We start from the raw sequence: 25609 nt of genomic DNA on the forward strand, positions 1-25609 counted from the left end.
TCAAAGACCCCACAGCAGTGCTTTCTGCAGGGAGAGTTTGGCTGTCATAAATAGTGACACAGTCTGGCTGATGCTAACTGCATGTCAAACTCTAAGTGTATTTCAAGGCATGGTTTATGGGATTAACACAACAAAGAAAGAAAAAAAAACGAGTAATCCCCGTTGGCTACTGCATAAATAATAGCCCCTCTAGGTCAGCTGACATGCCACTTTATGGGAAAGGAATGAGCCATATGACTAAAAGAGGGACTAATGGTTGGCAGACAGCATCCACAGGAGCTGCATACCACAAAGTCACAGAAGAAACGAGCACTACCATCACAATCACATCATTAAATGTGAGCATCCTTATTGTAAATAAATGCAGCACTGAATGGAGTTAAAACTGGAAATGGTATCAAAAAGAGAACAGGTTGCACCCTTCACATTAACAACCCACTACTATTTTAAGCATCTTTGTACTATACATGGGAAATGGTATATTGGACTGACAAGGAAGACAGCAGTTAGGAATTTGAAAGCATTCTTCCTGATGGTGAGCAGTGGTACTCCAGAAAATTATTACAATTTGTTTGTCACTATTTCCATTTTTTTTATTTTGTTTCTTTCGTGGCACAGCATTGTACCACGTCAGGGAGAACATTACATTTTGGCACTACTTCATCAGTGCTTTGCACTGCTTTAATTCAGAGGTCTGAAACTCAAAATCACACAGGGGTGAAATACAACCTTTTCCCTCCAGCAGGGCCTACAGTCTTCCCAGCAGAGATTTTTTTTTTTTATACACATACATACCTTCTCCAATTAACATATCAGAAGTAACACTCAGTCAACAGTACCCTCAGTCCCATAAACCTGGTTATATTTCAAATTCTTCCTCTGAATTTCTCATTACTGGTGCATTCCTTGATTTACTGCAGAAATCATTATTTTGATTATAACTCTGATAAGTGCACTGCTGTTTTTATACATACCACACGAACCCATACTTCTCACGTGTACATATTTTCACAGAATATCCAGATTTTTGCCTCATATTTTTGGTCTGTTCCTCACAAAAAATGCATTTTTGCCAAATCACTGGGATGATGTAATGATTAAAGTCACTAAATAATGACATACATTTGAGTTTCAGACTTCATATCCTTCAGAACATGCAACATGCATGCTAACACAAACCCTAGCAACTTTCTAGGTTTATAAGAGTAATATTTAAAATGTGTCCCTTTTTCTGGGCCTTTGTCCCCCACCTCATTATGTCAGGCTTTGTCCAGATTTCTTGTGCTAACAGGTTGAGAAGTGTGCATGCACCAGCTGTCAAAACGTTTTTCATACGGTAACTTTGTTTATATATACACATTAGCTCTTTTACTGTAAAATTCCACTGCTGATGCTCTACCTTATAGTTACTATACTATGCACAAAGTATTATAAAACTATTTATACTATTGTTGGTTCATCTCAGTCTTTAAATACCAGTTACTAATGTATTGATCAGTAAATAAACGTATTGCTTGTGAGGTTGTTTTCAGTATACGTAATGTTTACTTATTTTCATTTATTAACAGAAGAAGGGAAGCTGCGGTGGTACAGTGGTAGCGTTGTTGCCTCAAAGCAAGAGGTTCTCCTGTTTGATTCTCGGCTGAAGTGCCTTCTGTGAGGAGTCTGCATGTCATCCCCGAGGTCGAGTGGCCTCCAAAAGACATGCGTAAATGGGCGTGCCTTCGCTGAAGGTTGGGCGTCGGGCTGGCAATTCGGAGCCATAAAAATCTACTGCGAATCATTAGCAGACTGGAGTTCCGCTGTGGCAACCCCCTAACCGGGAAAAGCCAAAAAGACAAACAAAACAGAAGAAGGACAATCCATATGGACCACTTTCAGGTTATTAGCTGTATGCATGAAGTTTTTCTTCCCAGTCTTCTGATGAAAATTGCCATGTAGCTCACTTAGACATCTAACTTCAAAACAAGTAAATTTGGTGAAAGATAACAGCCTTAGACCATTTAGTCTTCCATTTCCTCACTTAATTCACTCAAAGGTTTTGTACATTTTGTAAAAAGAGGTACATGGGTAGTTAACAGACATTTCTCTTTTTTAATGGAAAAAGACTCATTGTAAACATGGGTTACTACTCGAAGGAGCTAGTAAAGATTAGAAACTTGCTCCAAAACCTGTAGCAATGTGAACCAATTTTAAGAGAGTCAAGAATTACAGACAAGAATTTAAAAAAAGTCAAGTATCACTGCAAAAATATATTATTACTTTCAGTGTAAGAGCTTAGAAGAGAGATGATCATTTCATGCTAGAAATCTGGTAGTTAGAGCAGAGGACTAAAAGCTCTGACCTGTAAATGTACTGCTTCCTTTGCAAGGGTAAGGGTTGAATATTTCCACTTTCATTTTGCCTACTTTGTGACCTAGAAAAAGTCATTTAACTAACTAGTGCTTTGGGGCAATTGGGACTCTGGGCTAGGCTCCTTAATCTGTCCTGGACTGCATTTGTAGTAACTACCTCTAACTGCATCATTTACAAAAGATCTACTTTTTAAAGTTTTAAACACTAACATGCTGATAAACATGTCTGTTTTGTACAGGAATGCTAAAAGTCAGAGAGCGGCTGTTAACTGTCACCAGAGAGAGAAATATTATAAGACATAGAAAATAAGAGTTTCTCTTCACCTCAATCAAATGTCCACAAAGAAAGCACTTGTATTTCATGGACAAAGTAGTTGTGTCAAGGGCCTGAGCACAGCAAACAACCATAATCCTAATTAAATAGATATATAAAATCTGGAAAGAATGATGACTTGAAATTAGCCCTCAGTTGACTAAAACATTATATTGTACAGGTTTTGTGTACAGGTGTGTTTTGGAGTGGGTTAAGTAACCTTTGCCTCTGGCAAAATAGTATAGTAACAAAGGATGCTCGATGCCAAAAGAAGACCCAATCCCCAAGCAAATCACACCCTTTACTGAGCTCTTGGGTCTAACCTGCACAATGATCATTCTACAACAAAAAGATCTTTTCAGTACCTCCAGACACTGCCCCATTCCAAGCTGCCTCAGTATCATTACACAATCTCTATAAACAAGGTTCACTATGTAATGCTACACAGTCAACATACCTATGAAGATAACCTGTAATTTGGTCCATAAAGAAACGCGATAAACAGGTGTAAGTGTAATTCATAGGATCATAGGAAGTTACAAGGCTAATGGCCGTAGGCCCTTACAAGCCTAGCCAAGTTCCATGATCAGCACCTATTGCCCCTATCCAACAGAGACAAAGTTGGAACCCCTGGGATGAATTTACAGTTACCCATCCAACTGTTCAGACTGCATTTGAAGGGGTCCAATGAGGTGCTCCATTTGACATGAAATGGGGGTCTGTTCCAAAAGGTGTGGTAACCTCTGGGAGACAACTCTGTCCCTCCAGCAGGTTCTACTAATGTTACATACCAGGTTAAGGTCTTTAGAGTAAGTAACTTGTGTACCATTTGACTCACAGACATGCAGTACTTCCAATAAAGCAGGTTCAGAGATTGCCTTGTATACAAGGGAGAGATCACCTCTAAGTAGTCTGTAAATAAAGTGACAGTGATTTCAGATGATCCACATTGGACAGATGCTGAAGACCTTGAACTTTCCTTGTGAGGAATCTTTGTGGTCTCTCCAATTGCTGCAGGTGCTTAGTACGGTACATAACAAAAGGACCATTGTACTAAATTACTGGCCTGATGAGGGAAGAGTACAGGGAGGTTATAACTTTTTTTTTTTCTGGAAGCAATGCCCTTACTTATGAGATGAGCAGTAAGGTTGCTGTCAACCTGTGTGCCCAGGTCTCTCACCACTGAGTGCGTACTTAAGGTGTTGCTATTGATGTGGCAGTTAGCAGGAACATCGCTCTTACCGAAAGGGATGATAAACTCAATGTAAAAAAAAAAAAAAAAAAAATGTATTAAGGCCATTACTTTGGCACTAATCATCTTTTCGTGTAAGACCCTCTTGTAGGATGTTGACATCATTTGGAGATTCTATGACCACTCCCAGTTTGCAATCATCAGCAAACTTTGTCAACCACAGACCTTTAGTTTTTGTTTGTACATCGGAGAAATACATTCCAAACAGTAAAGGTCCCAGGACTGATCCCTGTGGAACACCACTGGTTACAGATGTGCTGTTGGAGCCAGTTAGCGACCCATCTAATGATATAAGGATTGATACCTATCTGGTGAGTTTGTCAATGATGCTTGAGTGAGGTATAGTGTCAAACTCCTTGGCCAAGTCTAGGTAGGCTATATGTACAGATTTCCTCTCGTCCGGGGCCTTGGTGACTGTCTGGAAGAAGTCCACTAGGTTTAACAGGCATGATCTCCCTTTGACAAATACAAACTGAGTAGGGTCAAGTGTTTGGAGATTACCTATATCTTTGTTGACAAGGTTCATGATGACTCGCTCCATGGCCTTGCAGATAAGGCTAGCCAGGCTAATAGGTCTATAGTTCCCAGGGTCAGTGAAGCACCACTTTTGTGCAAGGGAATAACAGTGACAGTCTTCCATTCAGCTGGGATGAAGCCGGTGTAGACTATGATTAAAAAGAGTACGCAATGGTGCTGCTAATTGTTGTTGGAGCTCATGTAGGATGCAGCCTGGCATGTTATCAGGTACCATAGGTGCTGTGTTTCTGACCTCACACAGGGCATTTATGACCCACTCTGTAGATATACAAGGTAGCAGACAGGTGGTAGGGATGTCATTAAGTACATGTGGCGGCTATAATTATAACTGTAAAAATTGTATCACAATGCCTGGTGCCAAAAACAATATAGTCAAAGCATGGGATAACTGGGGAAGTCATGGGCTGTCAGGCTGTTGGGGAATAATGTTTTGCTAATGCTGGACAAAAGTAACGCACTAGTGTTAGTGTTTCCAAACCTCTAAAGTGCTGATCTCCTGTGGATAAAGACCTAAGGGACTTTCAAAATAGTTGCCACAACAAAATAAAACTATGGTAGTATATGTATGCCATTAATTTCAGAATCACTTTGTTTACTTAAAGTGGCTATCCTATCAGAAGCAAGACAAACAGTGCAATCTTTGGATCTATATCAGAAACCCAAAAGACAAATTAAGCAAATCTGTGTACATCGACACATAAATGTCAATGTACGAAATGAGCGCACACTCTAAACGCCGAAAGGGAGAACGCCGAACGGATTTCCTCAGCCAGCAGGGTGATCGTGGGGATGAGGAAGTAAATCCTTTTCCCCACTGTAGTGCGGTCTCAGAGTTGGTATATTTAAGTAGGGGGAGTGTGGGGGTGCAGGGGGCTTGCCCCCCTGCAAAAACATTTTAAAAGTGTTTTTAGTTAAGTTTTTTTGGGTTGGGTTTATCTTACCTGTATGGCGCTGTTGCTTCCAGTATCATGTTCTGCATTCTCTCTTTCAGCGTTTACGGTGTTCACTCTTTGCAGTCATCGACCTTTATGTGTCGATGAACTCAGATCCGCTGACTTCATCTTTTGGGTTTATAATATAGACCCCAATCTTTAACAACTATTAAGTCTGTCTAAGGTATGGAGTTCAGAATTTTTTTCTTTTTAGATGCATGTTTGATATCTGGTCTTTATCTACCAAGAGAGTTAGAAAAGTTGACATTTAAAACACTTCTACTGAAGGCACAAACTCGGAGGAAGAATGCATCTCGTGTTTGAGGGTCAAAACTTTTAGTTATGTACTTACCATAACGATAGATGTATGGGATCCATCTTGCCTACATTCTTGACAGATGGGCTCAGAGCCGAGAATCGGCTCTGACTCGGCCTATACTAAAGCAAGAAGTCTCTCAATGGCTGGTCCAACCCCCTACCCCAGGATGCACCTCACCCAAACCCCCAGATCTTGTTTGCCCCACAATAACTCATCCACAAGCACCAATCCAACCAGAAATAAAGCATGGCAGGAGAGAAAAAACAATACTTCCTGGAGACCAACACAACAGAGTTTCCTCCAGATCCAACAGGTAGGGGGAAGGAGGGCGGGTATGTAAGAATGTAGGCAAGATGGATCCCACACATCTATCATTATGGTAAGTACATAACTAAAAGATGTAATGTGATCCTATCTCTCCTACATTCTTGACAGATGGGACAGCATCCCTAGCACCTTGATCCTGGGAGGCTCACTGGAAGACACTCCTGAGCACTGTGGAACCAAAGGACGCCCGATCCCTGGACACCATATCCAATTTATAATGAGAAATGAAGGTATGTGGAGAAGCCCAAGTGGCTGCCACACATATCTCATCCACAGACAGTCTGGCATGGAAGGCCACTGAAATTGCCATAGCCCTAGTAGAATGAGCTCTAACTGGAAATGGAAGGTCCCTCCTTGTTGATGCATAAATAAATAAAACAGAATCCCTGATCCATCTGGCAATAGTGGACTTGGTTACTGCTTTGCCAATTCTGTTGCCTGCAAAGGCCACAAACAGCTGGTCTGACTTTCTGTGCTGTTGTGTCCTGTCTAAATAAAACCTCAGTAGCCTATGCACATCCAACTGATGAAGTCTGTATTCTGCCTCGCTTGAAAACTTTGGAAAGAAAACTGGTAGCTCTATCGATTGCTGCAGACAAAGAGCAGAAGAAACCTTAGGAAGGAATGACGGGTTCAACCGTAGGGAGACTCTATCCTTATGAAAGATCAGATAAGGAGCTTTGACAGAGAGGGCTTGAATCTCTGAAACCCTGCTGGCTAATGTAATAGTTACCAAGAAGGCGGTCTTCCAAGATAAGAACTTTATGTCACAAGTGGTCGCCGGCTCGAAGGGAGGAGACGTCAAGGCTCCTAGAACCACATTGAGATCCCATGGCAATACAGGTTGTGACACCAGGGGGCAAAGTAACCAAGCTCCCTTGAGGAAGGCCTTGCACAATTTGACTCATGAGCGAGGGCTCAAAGGCTACATGGTAGTTAGAAATCGCTGCCAATTGGACATTAAGGGTGGAGACAGCAGAACCCTGTTGAAAAAGTGTTGCCAGAAAATCTAGTACTGCCGAAACCGGGGCAGTCAGAGGGTCAAGGTTGTGCCGCTGGGCCCAAACAGCAAACCTCTTCCATTTATTGGAATATAACACCTTAGTGGAAGCCCTGTGGGAAGAAGACAGTATCCGGACCACCTGCGGCGAGAGGATATGCTGTCTGACTAATGTCGGAAGTGGAGCAGCCAAGCCGCTAGCTTGAGAGTCTGCAGAGAAGGATGGGATCTGACCTGACTGCAGGGTCAGGAGGTCTGGAACTGGATCCAGAATCCAAGGACACTCCGCCGCATACGTCCGGAGGAAGGGAAACCAAACTTGGCGGGGCCAGTGTGGAGCGATCAGAATCATGCTGCTTCCCAAACGGATCACCTTCTGAATCACCTTTGGTAGTAGAGGGATCGGAGGGAAGGCGTAGAGCAGACCGGAGGGCCAATTGTGGACTAGAGCGTCCCTGGGTGACTCCCCTGGAGGAGGAATCAGGGAGAAGAAGTCGCTGCACTTCGCATTCCAGGGGCTGGTGAAAAGGTCGCAGCAGGGAAATCCCCACTCGTAGAAGATGCGAGCTGCTACTTGGTTGTTCAGGGACCACTCGTGAGGCATCAGAATAACTCTGCACAGCCTGTCTGCTATCACACTGGACTTCCCCGGAATGTGCATTGCTACCAGAAACCTCTGGGAGGTGATCGCCCATTCCACACTCTCATGGCTTCCCTGCACAGGTGGTAAGACCTGGTTCCTCCCTGCTTGTTTAGGCACCAGACCACTGACATATTATCTGAGAATACCGCGATGGTACCCTTTGGAAGAGAGGAGTGCAGTGCCTGCAACACTAAGAGCACTGCCCTCATTTCCAGCACATTGATGTGCAAGTGGGTTTCGTGATCCTGCCACGTGCCCTGGACCGTCCTGCCCAGATAACGCCCCTCCCCACCCTATCTGGGAGGCATCCGTGGTCACTGTGGCAATGACTTCCCTTGGTTCAGGTTGGAGGGGAGGAGCCACCAACGAAGATCCCGCCGGCAGGATTCTGTAATGAGAATCGGGTGGGATAGTGGCAGCTCTTGGTATGACCACTGGGTCGATAGGAGCCATTGGAGAACTCGCATATGCAGTCTTGCCAGAGGGACCAGAAGAATGGAAGCAGCCATCGATCCTAAAAGCTGAAGAATCATCCTGGCTGGGGCATTCCGTCGAGGCAGCAAGGCTAGCACTTGGTCCTGTAATATCTTTATCCTCTCTGTTGGCAGAAATGCTCGCATCTCTACAGAGTCTAGCTCTGCGCCTATAAAGGCAACATGCTGTGATGGCAGCAATACAGACTTTTCCCAGTTGAATGTGATTCCTAACCAATGACCCTACTGGATGGTGGCACACACGGCTAGAGTGAGGAGATGCCTGGTGGGGGTGGAGAGGAGCCAGTTGTCTAGATACAGAAACACCTGGAATCCCAGACGTCTCAGGTGAGCCTTCACCACTGCCAGACATTTGGTAAACACCCTGGGGGCTGTGGTGAGACCAAAGGGCAGGGCCCGGAACTGAAAGTGACTGGTTCCCAGGCAGAAGCATAAATGAACCCTGGATGCTCGGTTTATCTTGATATGATAGTAAGCGTCCTTGAGGTCGATGGAGCACATCCATACTCCTTTTTCCAGCAATGTGAAAATAGACTGTAACATGACCATCCGGAACTTGGACTTTTTTACGAAGCGATTTAGGCGGCTGAGGTCCAGAATGGGTCTCAAGTCCCCTGTTCTTTTGGGCACCAAAAATAACCTTGAGTAAGTTCCTAATCCAGTCTGGTCTGTGGGGACTGGCAGGATGACTCCCTTTTCGAGCAGCTTTGTGACTTCTATAGCTGCTTGATCCCGCTGACTGGGTGGTACATCTGGGATTCTACTTGACGGTGGAGGTGGACAGATAAAGGGAATGGTATAACCTCCGGCGATGATATGAAGCACCCACTGATCCTGGGTGATGGAACCCCAGGCCCTTGGATGCTCCGAAAATTGACCCCCAACTGGCTCCGGAGATGCACAGTTGGGCAGTCCCTCAGGGACACTGGAAGGAGGAACCACGAAAAGATTCACAGTCTCCTGTGTTGCGGGGGCCTCCACCACCTCTAGGGCAACGTCTTCCAGAATAGTTCCCCCCTCCTCTGCCTCTGGAAGGGGGGGGTCACTTTGATGGGCAGGGAAAGACTTTTGGGACTTCCTGAACCACACCGTCCCTCCTCTCTGAGCCTTGGGATAAGGTCTTGAAGGGAGCGAAAAACAGGCTCCAACGGCAGACAAAGTCTTGCCCTCCTGCTCGCATCTAGTGAGCACGTCTTTCACTTTGGGTCCAAAAAAAAAGAGAGGACCCGTCGAATGGAGCATCTGTGAAAGAAGACTTGAACACCTCCGCAAAGTGACACAAGCGCATCCAGGCTTGCCTCCTAAGGGCTACGCCCGAACTCGCTGCCTTACTCGCCCCCTCGGCTGCATACGATATGAGCCTCATGGACGAGTTAACAATAGATGAAAGGGTAGACAGCTGAACGTTGACAGACTGCATCAATGCCTCAGGCACGTTACCGAAAGGGTATCTCCTAACTCCTTTATGAGATCCCTTTGGAGCCTCATAAAATGACACAAATAATTCAGCGACCGCAGGGTAAAGGTCGCTGAAGTTAGGGTATGCTTCCCGTACCTATCCATGCTCCTGGACTCCTTGTTAGGAGGATGGATAGACGTAGACGCCACTGCCACATCTTGCTGGGTGGCAGATGCCACCACCATAGCATCTACTGGAACTCCCTTAGTCAGAAACTCTTTGCCCGGGGGGAGCTGACAAAAATTTGTTGGGGCGAGAAGGAACTGGCTCCACAGAATCAGCGTGCTCCCACACCCTTCGACAGATAAGGTCGAGCAATTCATCGAAGGGTGGAGACACACAGGAGGCAGAGGGCTGGGCTCCGAAGGCCTTGAGGAAGACAGACTCCTCCGCGGAAGGGGTTTTGGATGGCCAGTCGCCCCTCTGTCTCAAGAACTCCAGGACATCGGAGAATGAGACATCACCAGAGGACAATTTAGGGGACCCTTCCGCATCATCAAGGTCGGTGTTCGAGGTGACAGACTCATCCAGGAGGGAGTCTATGTGCTTCCTCTTGCACATTTTTTTCCAGGGGGGGGGCTCTTCAGGCAAGGACTCTGAATGCTCCTCGGAAAAGGGGGGACCACGCATGAAGGAATCCTCAGGCCTCGGAGCCGTACTGTCCGAAGATATGGGGGTACCAGAAGCCTCTATCGCCCTGTCTGGGGAAGGAGTCACAGATTCCGGTGAAGTCACTAGAGATTTGTCCAGCGCACTCCTCATCGCCTCGAAGGCGGGCACACCAGAATCTAAAGAAAGGCCCGCCTGCGAGACCATGACCGGCGTCGGGGTCCCCCTAGCCGAAGCACTAAGTGGGAGACTCGGGGCTGAAACCAGAGGCCACGACAAATCCCCCTCGGGCTCGGCCGAGGACACCCGAGAGCCGAAACCCCTGGAAGGAACAGAAAGGATTGGAGTTGAAGACGGAGCCGACAGACTAGCAGTGGGTCTCGGAACCGTCTCAGGGGCTTCACCCGACTCTGCGAGCTCCGTCTCTGACGACACCAGGGTTGTCGGAGGAGGAAAGGACGGTATCAAAAAAAGCTGGCTCCGGCCTTTGGGCTGGAGCTGAAAATAATTTGGATAAGACAGGTGACTGAAAGAGTCTCTGGACCACCCTATCTAAATCAGAGTCTGAAAGCCTGGAGGACCTGGAGGAAACAGACGGGGACCGAGAAACTCTTCCTATCGGCTCCAAGGTAAAACTAGGATGTCGACTCTTAATCGACTCCAGAAGAATCGGAGCTGAGGAGGACTCGACCCGCCCTTCGGCTCCGACGGTTCAGGAGCCAATTAAACTGACCCTGGAGCCGAAATTCTCACCTGCGGCTCCAAAGCCAATGGAGCCGAAGCAAGCTCGGTTTCAAAGTCTCTGTCCTGCGGCTCCGAGACCAATGGAGCCGAGGAAGGAGACCGAGACTTAGATCTTCTCTCCTGAGGCTCCGAGAATAATGGAGCTGAGGAAGAAGACCCCAACATGGATCCTATATCTTGTGGCTTCGAAGGCAGTGGAGCCGAGGAAAAGGACAAAGATTTGGTTCTTTTTTCTGGTGGCTCCGACGGACTTGTCAGAGCCGAAGACTTCTTTTTCTTCGGTTTCAAAGAGGGAGAAGAAATAGCCTCCTCAAGGGAGAAGAAATAGCCTCCTCAAAGACAGGCCTTATTAAACCTCTTAAAAATCAACTTATTTTTCCGCTGTGGCGACCCCTAACCGGGAAAAGCCGAAAAGACAAACGACGAACAGATAGCCTGCCTTAAAAAAAAGCTTTGGGGACTCTTTGGAAGGCTTATAATTAAGAAGAATAGGGCTCATGGGGGCACTAGACAGAGAAAGGGAATAAACGACCAAGGAGGATATCAAGACTTAAATATTACACAGATGCAAATTAAACTGGTGGAAGTTAAAGCAAATAGGTAACTGTCTGCACATGTGAGGCAAGACAGTGCATATTAACTAGAGATTTGAGCAGGTATGTCTGTCAATAATTCGTTGTTCTAGAGGCATAACTTTCCATTAAGTTGGCAGGTAGATACTTGGTGCCCTGCTGCCTAGTTTATTTTTTGTTTTATGTTTTTATTTTTGAAGCTCAGAGTTCTGTTTGGAGAATACCTACATAGTAATGAGCTGAGGACTGGGCAGAGGTTTAGATGAAGAAGCTTGATGCAAAAGTGAGACAAATGATCTTTGTTTTGCTAGTACAGAACACAAACTGTAACTAGTTAAGAATAGTACATATGTTTATGAATTGAACTAAGAGTTTTGCCATTTTATGGCATGCTGACTCACATTTTTGATGGTCAGTCATGTTTCGGTTTACTACAACACCAACTACACCCATAGAAAAGGTTTGGCATTAGGACATGACTGTCTAGTGCTGATGGGGACAGACAGTTGCCAGGTCTGTAGAGGGTACCAAATTTCACGCATTTTACTTTGCTGTCAGTATGGGCATTAAACCATTGTCAGCAGTGACACCCAGGTTTTTATACCAAGTCACAATTTCAACAGCTGTGCTTAACTTGAACTCTCTTTGTTGCAAAAAAATCAATTTCTTTCCCTTATATCACAGAGTACAAGTGTGGATTTATGCAACTAGTCAACCAGAGTATTAATACACTGCTGCAACAGTAAAATAACTGCGGCTATAAATTTGGTGCTGTATAGTCTTGAAGTATCAACTATTGCAGAGTTTCAGGCCAATGGTTTGATACAGCACGTGATTAGTGAAAACAGTGAAATGTAGTGCCTCAAGTATGAAAGTTTAAGTTGAATTTATCTAGGAAGAAATTTTAGTAGGCTACCGTTTTTGGGAACCAATCCTCTAAATAACATGTGGGCCTCTTTAATGCTCTTTCACGGCATCCAGTGTTTTGAGTCACTGCAGGACAAGTTTTTGAAAAATGTAAGAAGAGGGCAGAAGTGCCAAGTCCACTGTTACAGTGAGTGAATGATTCTTATAGTTTTGTATTTTACATTTTGCTACGGTGTGGTTCTTCAGTAGACGCTCTCCATGTTTTAGGACGGACTATATCATTTATTATGTCTTCTATAGCTGCTTGTGTACTATGTCTGGGGTGAAATACCTGCTGTGTGCATTTTAGGTATTAAGTAGTCTGTCTTAGGGATGTATTATTCTTTCAAATGTTTTGATGAGGGGATTAAGATTAAGGATCAGCCTGTAGTTTACTTTATTCTTGTTTTATTCAGTTTTTTTTTGTGTCTTTCTTCATGGTTGTGAAAGCTCCATCACATAAGCTACAGTTTAATATTGATATGAATGGGTTGGCAATACTATTTTACAGGAGTTTCACAAAGGAAGTAAAGGTCATCCATGAAACGAGATAAAATTGCTCCCAAAAGTTAGAAAAAAATTGCGTCTTTTGGTTGTGACTGAATGAAAAATGAATTGCAGTGTGGTATTTATGTGATTTATGGTTGGTGGTTGCAGGTGGAGACATAAAGGATACTGAATATTTATCTATGACAAATTTGAAATGGTTTATTTTACTTTGAATTTGTTAATGAGGATAGACCACTGATCCCATTGGAAATTTCAGTCTCAGCCTGAGAAAAACACAATAGTCACATGATATTATATACAGAGTGAATGAAAAAATTGCAGTATAAACATATATTATATGCAAAGTGAATATCATAGCGGGCGTGAGGGAATAAAGGGAAAATATAAATGACATTACATACAGAGTGAGTTAAAAAACAATAGTGGAAATTAAGAGTTGGCATGCTTAAAAAACGACAATACAGTAAAGAGCAAGGCATGCAGACAGAAGGAAGAAATGAAGAGGTTAAGTTATATGACCACAGAGCTAGCAGTTACATTTTCCTAGAGTCTTGAAATGTGCTTTTATTTGTGAATGGAAAATGGGATAAGAGGAATTATCTTTAAGAATAAAAAGGAGAGATTCCCACATTTTGGACCAAGAACTGAGAAAGCATGGCTGTGCAGTGAAGCCTAATTTGGAGGAGAGAACATGAGTGGTTAAAATGTCTAAGGTTGTATGTTGGTACATCTCTGAATAGTCTGGAAGTTAGTGAAGGGAAGGTGTCATTCCTGACACGTTTAAATAGTTAAGAGACAAGTAGAAAGCCAGCATGTTGTTTCAAAGGTGGCCAGTTAGCTTTATTCCATGGATAGAAGCCTGCCCAGAAATTTTAAAAATATTTATATCAGGGGGAATAGGAAAAGAAATGTGCTAGATGTTCTTGAGGCAAAGAAATACCTGGTCACAGATATAGGATTTGTACCAAGTCAATGGAGAACTGCTACAGTCATTCCCCTCTGCATAAAGGAGGAACTTCCACAGACACAGACAATTACAGACTCATAAGTCTGACCAGCCTCATATTGTAAGCCATGGAAAGCCTCAACATGGAACTAATCAATATGGACATAGAGAATTTACAAATACTGGACTTGTCTCAGCCTGGATTCATCAGGGCAGCTCATGCTTACTTAAAATGGTGCATTTTTTTGAAAAGGTCACAAAAGCAGTGGAAGAAGTCAAAATGGTACACATTGCATGCCTCAAAGTAGCTAAAGCATGCAACACAACTGCCACTCAGGAATAATAGAAAAGCTAACTGGGAATAAATACCTATGTCACCCACTGGAATGCCAACTGGCTCATAGATAGGATAGAGGGAATCAAAATGGGGCAAGTTACCTCTACAAAGACGCCATTCACCAGTGGGGTCCCCCAAGGCTTTGTACTGGGACCTCTCTTGTTAGGCACCTTCTTTCATGAAGTTAAAGCAAATACCAAAGTTCTGGCTAAGTGCACAGATAACTGTAAGCTAGGAACAGTCACTGAATCTCCAAATGGCTTAGCCATCTTGCACTAAGGTTTGCCCGAAATAAATAACTGGTGCCAAAATCATGAACTGAACTAAATATGAAAACATGCATTACTGTATCCTTTGGGAAGTCATCTACAACATAAAACTAACATACTGATAATAGATCTATAACAGCTGACACTCTTGTTTGGGAACTTAATTGGACAGTGACCCAACTTTTAACCAATATGTATCCATTGTAGTAAGAATGTCCTTCTATATTGTACAAAACAAAGGGATTGTATCTAGACCAAGGGATATCATTGTCTCCCTTTACTCCGCCCTCAATAGTCTAGTCATTGAGTATAATGTTCTCTTTTTCACATGCATCTGTCCAGACACAAGCAACCACTAGAATGCTCACAGAGACCCCTTACTGAAAAGATGCAAGGTCTGAACATCATGTCCTACGTGGAACAACTGAAACCCTGTCACTATATCAGTATCCTGCAGTCTGCTAAGAGGGGCTTGTGTCTGGCATACAAGGCATCCTCTGATAATACTGATAGATTTACTGCACATCAAATGGCAATAGAAATACTGTCTTGGGATCTGAACCTCTTCTGTAACATCAACACAACAGTTTGGAGGGACAGGTGTACCTCACAGAGAATACTGTTGCTCTAGAATAGACTCTCCATCCATGTAAAACAAAGCTCATCCTTGTCCATATTCAAATGCAGCTTGGGTCTATGGATGGGAAACTGAAAATTTAACCCAAGACTGCCCCATACAGAGGCAGTTCCTAAATGTTTTATCCTGTGCATGGGTCCCCTCAAATTATCTGCGGTATGATATAACTATCAACCATGGGATAGGTAAGGTCAATCTAACTAAACAGGACAGGGTAATTTGAGCATAAAAAGGGAAATTGGCTAGAGTTAAAATGGCCCTCAAGGACAGCTAGCGCAATACTTATCTATGAATCTATGGACAGTAGAAAAGAAAAATATATATCACAGGCATCTATCAATACCAACTATGGAAAATACGGGGTGTCCATTTTTTTTCTTAGATGGGGGTACAGATGAAAACAGGTGGAGGTTATGGCAACAGGAGATGTGCCAATTCAAATGAAACAAATAGCAACTCAGCTATCAACAAAAGCAGATTAGGGGTACTGCGGGTTAGTTCTTCAGCTGATGGTGTCCTAACAGGCCACAAAATAATTTCATCCAATAAAGATATTAAGACACTGCACTCTTGCATTCCTTATTGCGGTTATTCTGTACTAAGTCTAAGAAGGTACTCAGTGGACTTCCTACTCATTTTCCCAGAAATGGATGAAGACATGAATACTCCGGGTATACTAAGCTCAGTGTGACTATTTACAAAGACTGTGTGCTGTATGGCTTAAGACCATTTTTGGTGATCATGCATGTGGGGATGCAGAAGCTTTTTGAATACGTACTTTAAATCCTCTTGTTTCATGATGCATAAGTTTATTAGCAGTTTTTAATAAGGGTTGAAGAAATCTACATTCTGAACCACACTTGCAGCTGGAATAGTTCTAATTATGCATTAGAACTAAAGATTAAGGATTTACTATAACAAATACAATGTACAACAGTATAACTTAATGAATATGTTAATGATCTTTTGATGTGTTATGTATAACGGCTTTGAGTTTGATCCCCACATGCTCAGCTTTTGTGTAGCTTGACTGTGATCAATGGGTCAGACTCATCCCTGAAAACAACAGATGCATTTAGTGTGTCTTACATGGTTAACAGCACTCAAGTAAAATATGGAAGTCAACAGTACATTTCCTCCAACATTCGTATTCATCAAGGAGAGATAGTTATATTTCTATTACTAAAGACAATGCTTCTTTACGGGGAAGCTTTTCAGCGAGGAAGAATGTTCCAGATAAAAGATGAAAAAATAAGAGAAAGACTGTATTTTAAAAACACCAAAGATTCCACAAATGTCTATGTATGAACAGAGTTACAGTATCAGCAAGCAACAAATAAAAGTGAGTGTGACCATAAGTTGTTGCATGGCTAGAAATTCTAGCTTTTGAATGGGATGTTCAAAAACTGTTCTTTTTCACTTGCTAGTAAATGTTAAAAAACAATTCCTACTGGCTGGAGCCGAAGACTTAATGATGTTTCTGTACGTTTTCCTTCAGACTTTTAATGTCAGTTTCATTGATTTTTTCCAGTTTGTTTATGGTACTGACAAAGTAAATTATTGTTTGGCCTGCTCCCACCTTGCCAAAATCCCATTCTTATATTTTATGCACCTCTCCTCTGCTCACTGCAACTTTATTCCCGCTTTCTTTATTGCTGGTTTGTGAATACGCTCTGACAATGTGATTGACGGCTCACAGTCTCATTTAGCCCTACAAAATGATTTTGTGATGGTCTCCAACTTCTACATGTATGTGCAGCTCCTGTTTTTCACTACCCATTCATGTACATGACATGAATTACAAGTCGCCAGGGAATGTATCTGCTAGCTGACATAACTAATCCTGCACTCTGTGCTCTTAGTTACCTTTATATCTGACTTTTATTTCATCATAGAATACATCAGAAAATAAGCAACTAGCTATGCAGAAAGATAAACTTATAGTAACTTTTCCGCACAGACTGCAAATAAGAAGGTACTGAAAAATAAAGTTTAATGCACGTGTCACTCAGCCCAAAATTCTACTCACATTTCTGTCTGACAGCAGGCGGAATTGCTTAGTGCTCATCTGACAGTCAGCCCAAACATACGTAAATAATTACACAAGTGATGGAAAAATGTATTTTCTAACAGAGCTCTTGGGAGCAAGAACGCCAGAAAGAACAAGAGCCCCCAATCCCAATTTTCAAACTGAAACACAATCTTTAACCTTTACCAGATGTACAGAAAATGTTGTCCGTCTCTTTCTTTTTTTTATGAAGACCAGAAGTCAGCAAAAAGGATTCATCTCAAACTGAATATGAAATGTACTTTTTTCTGCAGCCCACACTAGGTGGCCTAAGAATCCATGCAGATGTCAAACTTGAAGTAAACATGCTGCCTACTATATGTTCTCACTTTCAAGGGAGCGAAGAATCTTAGAGCAGACATTTAGGGTTTTCTGCTGTTTGCTTTCATCTTCCCAGACAGCAAGCATTGCCTAGAAGTCAAGGGCATGTCAGGATGATATACAAAGTGACACACAAGCACACAACAATCACTGCTCTGCACTTCTGCTGCACTCTCTCACGAGTGACTTTGTTTTAGACAGTGCTAGCTTCAGTTAGTTGCACGTCAGACACTCTTAACAAGAAAGCCACAGAAACAAGAGTAAGGTTGCTTTCTTAACCCTGGTTACAACTTTATGATATTACTGTGTGTTAAACTAGACGTGCTCTCACTCATCAGAAAACATGTAAGTCATGATGGGATGCGGGTGTTTTGCAGGAGTGGGGAAGGAGGGAGACGGTATGGATATTTATGCATTAAGCCTGCATTAAGCCTACCAACATACATTATCAGCAATTTTTTGAAAACTATCCTCTGACAGCAAGCTTAAACATCACAGGGAATCAATGGCAGAAGATACACAGCTAACGTGGCCGAGTAGCACATGGATTTATTATGAACAGAGGAAGATTAGTGACTGTGGGTAATTACAGACATTTAAAGTTCTAAGACTGCAGACACATGAAGAGGGAGGTTAAAATCTGCCAGCAGTGCAAGACTTGCTGACTACTAGGGTCACTTCAAACAAGAGAACTACAAACCAAGCAAGAAGAACTGGTCCAGCTTTTTGTCTTACTTGTGCAGTCACATAGTACACTTAACAAATGGCATCAGGAAAAGGTACGGTTAACTTATAGCCTGATAAGGTGAGGACATGCAGTATTTTTGCCAAAGGTTATCAGGCCTTAGTCTTTGCAAATGTAAATCCTGTATCCTACAGTCTGGAAAGGCCATATACAATTTAGAAGACTATCGACATCTGGTTATAGCCTGTACAAGTACCCTTTTCAGTAAGCCTGTTATCACTGCAGCCTCATTACATCACTCTGTCATAACACTTAGAGCTCCATCTCCACCACCAGAACTAAAATGTAAACATTCCCTGTTTTTTGGGAGAAGTTGTCTCTGGAAATTCTGTTACTACCTCAGGGAACAGCTGCACTGCTTTTAGTTTTCATTCATCCATGCATTTTAAATATCCACAGTACAAATACTGTACTGTACCAGTCACAGCATATCTTGCATTTTTATCAAGAGTAACACTGTAAGGCCTGACTAAGATTAAGACAGCACTTATTTTATCTGAGTCAGGGTCATGGAAAGCAGAAGTATATTACTGCAAGCAACTGGCATAAGGAAGAAATCAGTTCTATCCTGAAAGATACGCCAATTCATCAAGTGACAAAGACACACTCTAACAGGTAGGGATAGGGACAATCTGAAGTACTGCTAATCCACCTACCTGCATCCTGCATGCATTTGGAATGTGAAAGGAAACAACAGACCTCATGAAAACCCACGTAGACACAGGGTGGGGTATGGAAACTCCACACAGAAGGCACAGAGAATCAAGCACTGCCATAATATCTAATGCAGTATACTGCTCCATTGCCTACTTTCAGATAGTGCTTGCTTAAAGTTTTGTAAAAGTAAAAGGAAACAAATATTCAAGTAATTCTCCATCTACTATTAACTATATTGTCTGGCATTTGATGCAGAGGATTAAGGAGCTGTTAAACAAGCAGTTTCCTGTGGTCCAGGGTATAATTCCCTCCGGCTCCATTGCCACATCTGAACAAGTCACTTAACCAGACCACGCTTCTGGGCTGAATCTAAAAAAGGTCCTTGTTGATCATTTCCCTACCCTGGTCAACAAATATAAATAAAATAAAAATGCAGCAGACACGAGGTAAAGGAAAGGGCTCTCTTGTTTCCTACAATTGTGTAATGTTATTGTCCCTTTCTTTTGGGAAAAAATGGAGATACAAGCTCCTGCTGTTGCTTCTGCCTGTCCCCCTTAACTCTTAAGCATACCAGCTCTTTTTCTTACTTGGTCACCCCAATGCATTATACCAGAGTGCACCATTGCACCCCATCTTAATATTCTGTACCATTTTTTCTTGGCTGAATTCAGAACTCTAATGTCAGAACAATTAGGAAATATAACACTGCAAACATCTGGATCACAGTAAACTTAATATGAAATACATTTTTATTTGCCTACTGTTAGATGTGTGTGTGTGTTTTTGGTTGAAGTTTCAGTACTAGTACTTCGAACTTCACTTGTACGAACCCATTTGTTGGAAGTACTGAAACTTCGAAAACTGACTACGGAGATCACAATACAGCACGGAATGGGAATATTCCCTTTTCCTCGCAGTAGTGCGGTCTCAGAGTTGGTATATTTAAGTAGGGGGGTGCAGAAAGGCTTGCCCCCCTGCAAAAGTATGTTTTTGTTATTTTTATTTGTGAGATGATCGGACGCCTAGACTTCAGCAAAAGTGCACTTTCGTTGAAGTGTACTTTCGCTGAAGTGGGGTTCTAGTGACAACTCGTTGTAAAGTAGTAGACCCGTGTGTGTGTATGTGTGTATATATATGTATAAATATAGATAGATAGATAGTTTCAAGTTAATTTTCTTTACATTTTAGAGTAGAATACTTCTAAGACCAGGCTGCAAGATCTCTTAATAGTTTTAGCAACAAAGTATGCATAGCTTACAGAAATGCATGTCTAAATTCTACATATTAGGCATGGCTGCTTTAGCCATCACTTCATGGTTTTCCCACTGTTGTTAAATTGATCACAACCACTAATGACTTCAGAATTATTGTATAGCATTAAATCCATAAACCATACTATAAGAATTACAATAACATTTAAAAAGAAACTCTTCAGTATACATTTTGCAGACACCAACAGACTTCATATTTAAATAATTAGGATTATCAGCCAAAAGTCTCACTCATCAGAAAACAAGATAGATTTATCACCATTTGTACTTCTATGAATAAATACTATAATGTTAGACTTGGCCAAACACTAACAATGACCAAGTAACAGGTAAGCAGTGGTTGAAACAGACCTAGCATTCAGGTGGATGATGTAATCACATCTTGGCGATACACCTGCCTATAGAAGGGCAATGATGCAGTGAATGTAAACACCAACAGAGGCATACTGCACATTATGACTGAGATTATTCATCTAGTAACATTTTCTGATGCATACCCAAAGCACAGAGTCAGCAAACAAATGGAAAGGCAGACAGACTGCCACATAAACAAAACACCATTAAGAAGGCAAATCAAATGCAAAAATATAATATCAAAGTGTGCCTAAGTTTAACTTAAAGGATAGCTTTAACATTCTAAAAATCATTTTATGTGGCTAAATGAAAAAAAAAACTTTTTAAAGCCTTCTGCAACTGAAATATTCTAATAATTATTCAGTTATCAACACATCTGTGACTGAAATGCTCAAACTCTCTTCATCTCATAGTCTTCAAACACTACTTAGCCTGTAAGTATCAGTTACTATACAACACTCACTTTATTCATAATCATAAGGAACAGAACAGTTTCTTTAAAACAGAAAAAATCCTGAGTAAACACTTTGCAGCATTATTTCCACGGTAAAAATGCACTTTTGCGGTATTGCAAAATGATTACATTCTAAAGCTTAGAAATCAGTAAAATATATAATGTAAACTCACCATTAGCGGGAACATAGAGGCTTCCAGAGCTAGTTTTAACTAAGAAGGCATTGGGAGCAATCTCTTCCTCAGAGTCAGAGTCCCGGGTTGGCTGGGCCACACCGTTACCTAGCAACCTCCTTTGGCTCTCATTTGCTTCTGGGGAAGGGGGAGGGGAGGGGCTCTGCTCAACAGGGGTTGATGAAGCAGATGAACAATGCAGGGGAGGACCTGTGAACCACAAAACACAAACACATATACAAAAAACGTAAACAAAGTTTTTAAGGAACACAAGGTATCAAAACTTGTCATGCAAAAACAGCAGGAGTCACACTGAGAATGGAAATACTGAATATATTTAACCTCTTTGTAAATGTAAGAGATCATGTATTAATAGCATATGCCCAGGAGAAAGTACTACTGCTTAAAAAAAACAATGGTCCTGACCCATTCAATGTGTACAGGCCATTTACTAGCACAGTAATGCGCTGATAGTGTTTGCTAAGTTTGTTTCATTATTTATTGGTAGATTCTGCATGTTTCGTACCATGAGTATAGTTTTATTTGAAAAAAAATTTAGAGACAGAAAGGGAATAATGCATATAGTGCAGATATCTTTAAAAAGGCTGTCACCTTTGCAGAAAACAGCCACAAGCAGGTTTTATCACATGGCATCTTTCCCCAGTCTTCATTTTCATGTAGCTTTTATCTCCAAAGATTCAGTAGCCACTGTCTGACCTCTGGAACTAATGAGATCAGAGCCAAACTGGGCAAGACTTTGTAAACTGACATATATGCAGTATTCCATTCTCTATATGGTTACAACATTTAATTACTGATCAAAAATACATAACAAAGTAAACTTTGAGGGAAGGTAGACGTTACATAGTCTGCAGAAATACAAGAAGGGCTCTAACTACGTGAGTATGACATCATCTGCTTCATATGAATACCCACCTTCAATGCAGAGCAACAACATTTGGCAATATCCATGTAGCAGGGCTAGTGGCTAAGACGTTACACTGGCCCACTGATTAGTGGATGTTAAATGTAGTTTTTGAATTAATTTTTCTTTTTTGGCTAGTGAAATGGAAATATTCTGATACAAAACAACTGCCTATTAAAACTGAATGAATGAATAATGGGCCTTAATTTTTTGCATCACATACACCGAGGTATTACCACCAACTGCTGCCAGCCAATAGGTAACTGCAACACACCTAGCCATTCAAAAACTTTGTTAAGTATTAAATATTTTACACCAGCATGCAAACAAGCAAAAAAGTCATTACTATCAACACACGCTATAAATTAAAAATAAACGCTGTAGTAGAAAATGTGGCGTATAAAAGTAAGGCTCTCTGCTAAAGGTTGGTATCCGAACCTGAAGAGGCAACAAACAGCAACAGTTTTAGAAGAGCAAAAAGTTAACCACTTTTCTTATAGAAAAAGATATACTAAGGAAAAATTAACATAGAGAGGACAGATTAGCCCTTTATACACAACTGTCAGTGTTCTGTTTCTCTCAGTTTATGCAGTAGGGCACCGATATATGAGGCTTTTCCAATGTAATCAAGTGCAACACAGCAATCAGAGTTATGCCGTCTGCAGAAGGGATGTAAAGGAACACAGGCAGCATCCATAAAAAGAACCTAATCTGCCTCCTTTTTAAACATCAGAGGTGGATTACAGTATAAGAGCATAAAAGTCACATACATACAACATTACATGCTTTTCTGTCCAAAACAAACCTAAGCACATCTGAAGCCAAGGCTTTGCAGAGAAAGGCATAATTTACTAGTGCTTACTGCAGATCCATACATTTACAATAGAAAGCACTCGGTCTGTTTACATGCCCTCGCTGTTTAAAATATTCCATTATAAACTCAAGTCTTTCCATGTGTGTGTGTGTGTGTGTGTGTGTGTGTGTGTGTGTGTGACTCCTTCTATATCCTGGAAGATCATGCTCAGCCAGCCTCTTGTTGGCTGAAAAGCCTGTAGTCAACTTTTACAAATAATAAGCAGCACAAAATGAGGAAAGGAGTGCATGTTGTTTACAGGCACTTTTTTTTGGGGGGAGGGGGGGTGTTTGATCAGAATGAAAAATATTGCACTTATGATTATGATAAAACAAGGAACCTGATCATAGCTCCTTTTCAGTATGTGAAAACAAGGAACCTGATCATGGCTCCTTATAAGTAGTTGTCTACATTATCTATCTATCTATCTATCTGTCTGTCTATCTATCTATCTATCTATCTATCTATCTATCTATCTATCTATCTGTCTATTTATTTTTGCTGGTTTGTTTTTATTATCAGGAAAGTCCAACTGGCTGTAACCTATTTTTAGTAGGGGTCCAAGGAGAAAAGGATGACATAAACATTAGACTGCAAATTACAAATGTTATGATACCACAGAAATAAAGGGGATACTCACTTTTCTAGTATAAGCTAATAGTGCCTTTGTTCTGAAGTTACTATATTTAGCATGCTGGGGTGCGGTGGGGCACATTCTCATATAAGGGGTGCAACCCCATCAAAAAACAGACATTATTGTAGGATTAGAGCTGCACTCCTTCATTGTGATGGGTACAACCCTCTCACTGCCATAGACCTGCAAACTGAGTACTCAGAACTAACTCATAGTAAAGGAAATACTTGGTTTTCCTAGAAAACCACATAGTAAGGACTGGACCATGCAGCAAGTTAGAACATTCAACAAAAGATACAAGACACAAGAATAATACAATAGACATACAACTAATCCTGGCATATTTACCCAAAGGGCTATCTAAAGTGTAAGCATTTCTGCTGAGTCAGCATATTTTGCCAAACAAAACTAAACAATTGTAGGGGTGCAGCGGTAGAATTGTTGCCTCACAGCAAGAGGTTCTCCCGTTCGATTCTCGGCTGGAGTGCGGGGAGTGCCTTCTGTGTGGAGTCTGCATGTCCTCCCCGCGGTTGGGTGGGCATTCGAAAGACATGTGTAAATGGGCGTGCCTTCGTTGAAGTTTGGACGTTGAGCTGGCACCTCGGCGTTCGTGAAAAATCTACTGCCAATCATTAGTGGACCGGAGTTCCACTGTGGCGACCCCTAACCAGGAAAAGCCGAACAATAACAACAACATTATACATTATCTCTAATAAAACGTAGAAACATTAACTTTAGGAACAAGACAGAGAAACAGATAACCTAGTCATTAACACAACAGTCATAAACTTTCTGCAGCAATAGGCTAGATTTGTGCAGATGCTGCCACTGCTGGGTTCACAGCTAATTGACCTCTGGAAACTTTTTGCCAGTGCTGTCCATGCACTAAGGGGCAGCTCTTTTCTAAGGCAGTTTGTAGAGCTTAGGGTCCATGGACTCTTGAGGAAGTGCTGCTGTGATCTAGAGTATCCAGGACCTGATGAGTCAGCTGAGTTCTCCTAGCTTACTGATTGGTCAGTACAACTGTACCAGAACCTTGAAACAGCAAAATGAGGGTCATTTTGTGACAGTACCAGGCCGGCATTAACCAATTAATGAAAAGTGGAAAAATACTTAGAATGGTGTGTGCTGAAGTGATTAGGTCATTGTAGAAGAGTTAGCTGCTGGGCAGGATTAACAACATGGGAGACAGGCATGTGAACTGCACTGTGTGAGACTAACATCGTCAGTATACTAAGAGCAGACACTACACGCATAACATCAAACAATCAGGCACAAATAATACAATGAGCCAGCGTACTGTCAAAATGCCTGAAGAGATGCATGAAATAAAAGATCACTACACCTATCAAGTCAACACAGCACACAGCTAGAAATAAAACACTATCAATAAATAGTTACTCCACATTACTGTAAACCATGTACAGTTTTTCCCCTCTTTTTCATTCTATTTGGGAAGTGTTATATCAAAGTCCCAGATTTCAGATAGCATATTTTCTATAATCCCATCTCTGCTATGTCTTCACTATAAGTAAACTGTTTTTATTTTAAATGACTTCTATGGGGCGTTATCATTGCCCTCATTTTAGAGTCACAGTAACGTAAAAGAAAATGTCACAGTACAGATGGTGTGTTTGTCTACATAAAGGGAAAATACTGCAATGGATGGGGCAGTGGTGCAGTGGTAGCATTGTTGCCTCACAGCAAGAGGTCTTTGGGTTTGATTCTTGGCTGGAGTGCCTTCTTTGCGTAGTCTGCATATCCTTCCTGTGTTCGTGTGGGTTTCTTCCAGGTGCTCCGGTTTCCTCCCACATTTCAAAAACATATGTCTGGAGTGTTTCTCCCCAGGCCTAGGCTGAAAATTGGCTTTGTTCCAAGTCGGACTTTCCCAGTAAACAAATGTTAACAGAAAACTTAAATCAAACTTAACAACACCTGCTTGGTAATGTGAGTGGCAAAGATAATCAAAGGGAGGGAAAATCAAGCTTAATAGG

At 41.9% G+C, this 25609-nt stretch overlaps 1 protein-coding gene across 11 annotated transcripts in view; it reads right to left on the minus strand.

The window, feature by feature from the left end:
• Positions 1 to 25609, minus strand: part of TENM4 (teneurin transmembrane protein 4) — a 4497462-nt gene that overhangs the window by 1965433 nt on the left and 2506420 nt on the right. For 10 of the 11 annotated variants that reach the window (XM_044071318.1, XM_044071319.1, XM_044071323.1 and 7 more), the window contains one exon: positions 21204 to 21413. The exons of the other annotated variant lie outside the window; for it this stretch is intronic. In XM_044071318.1, the coding sequence (XP_043927253.1) occupies positions 21204 to 21413 (210 nt within the window). The remainder of the gene's footprint in view (positions 1 to 21203; positions 21414 to 25609) is intronic. 11 annotated transcript variants of the gene reach the window in all.

The sequence above is a fragment of the Protopterus annectens genome, chromosome 5.part0, assembly GCF_019279795.1.
Source record: "Protopterus annectens isolate FY-2018-M chromosome 5.part0, PAN1.0, whole genome shotgun sequence".
NCBI lineage: Eukaryota > Metazoa > Chordata > Ceratodontiformes > Protopteridae > Protopterus > Protopterus annectens.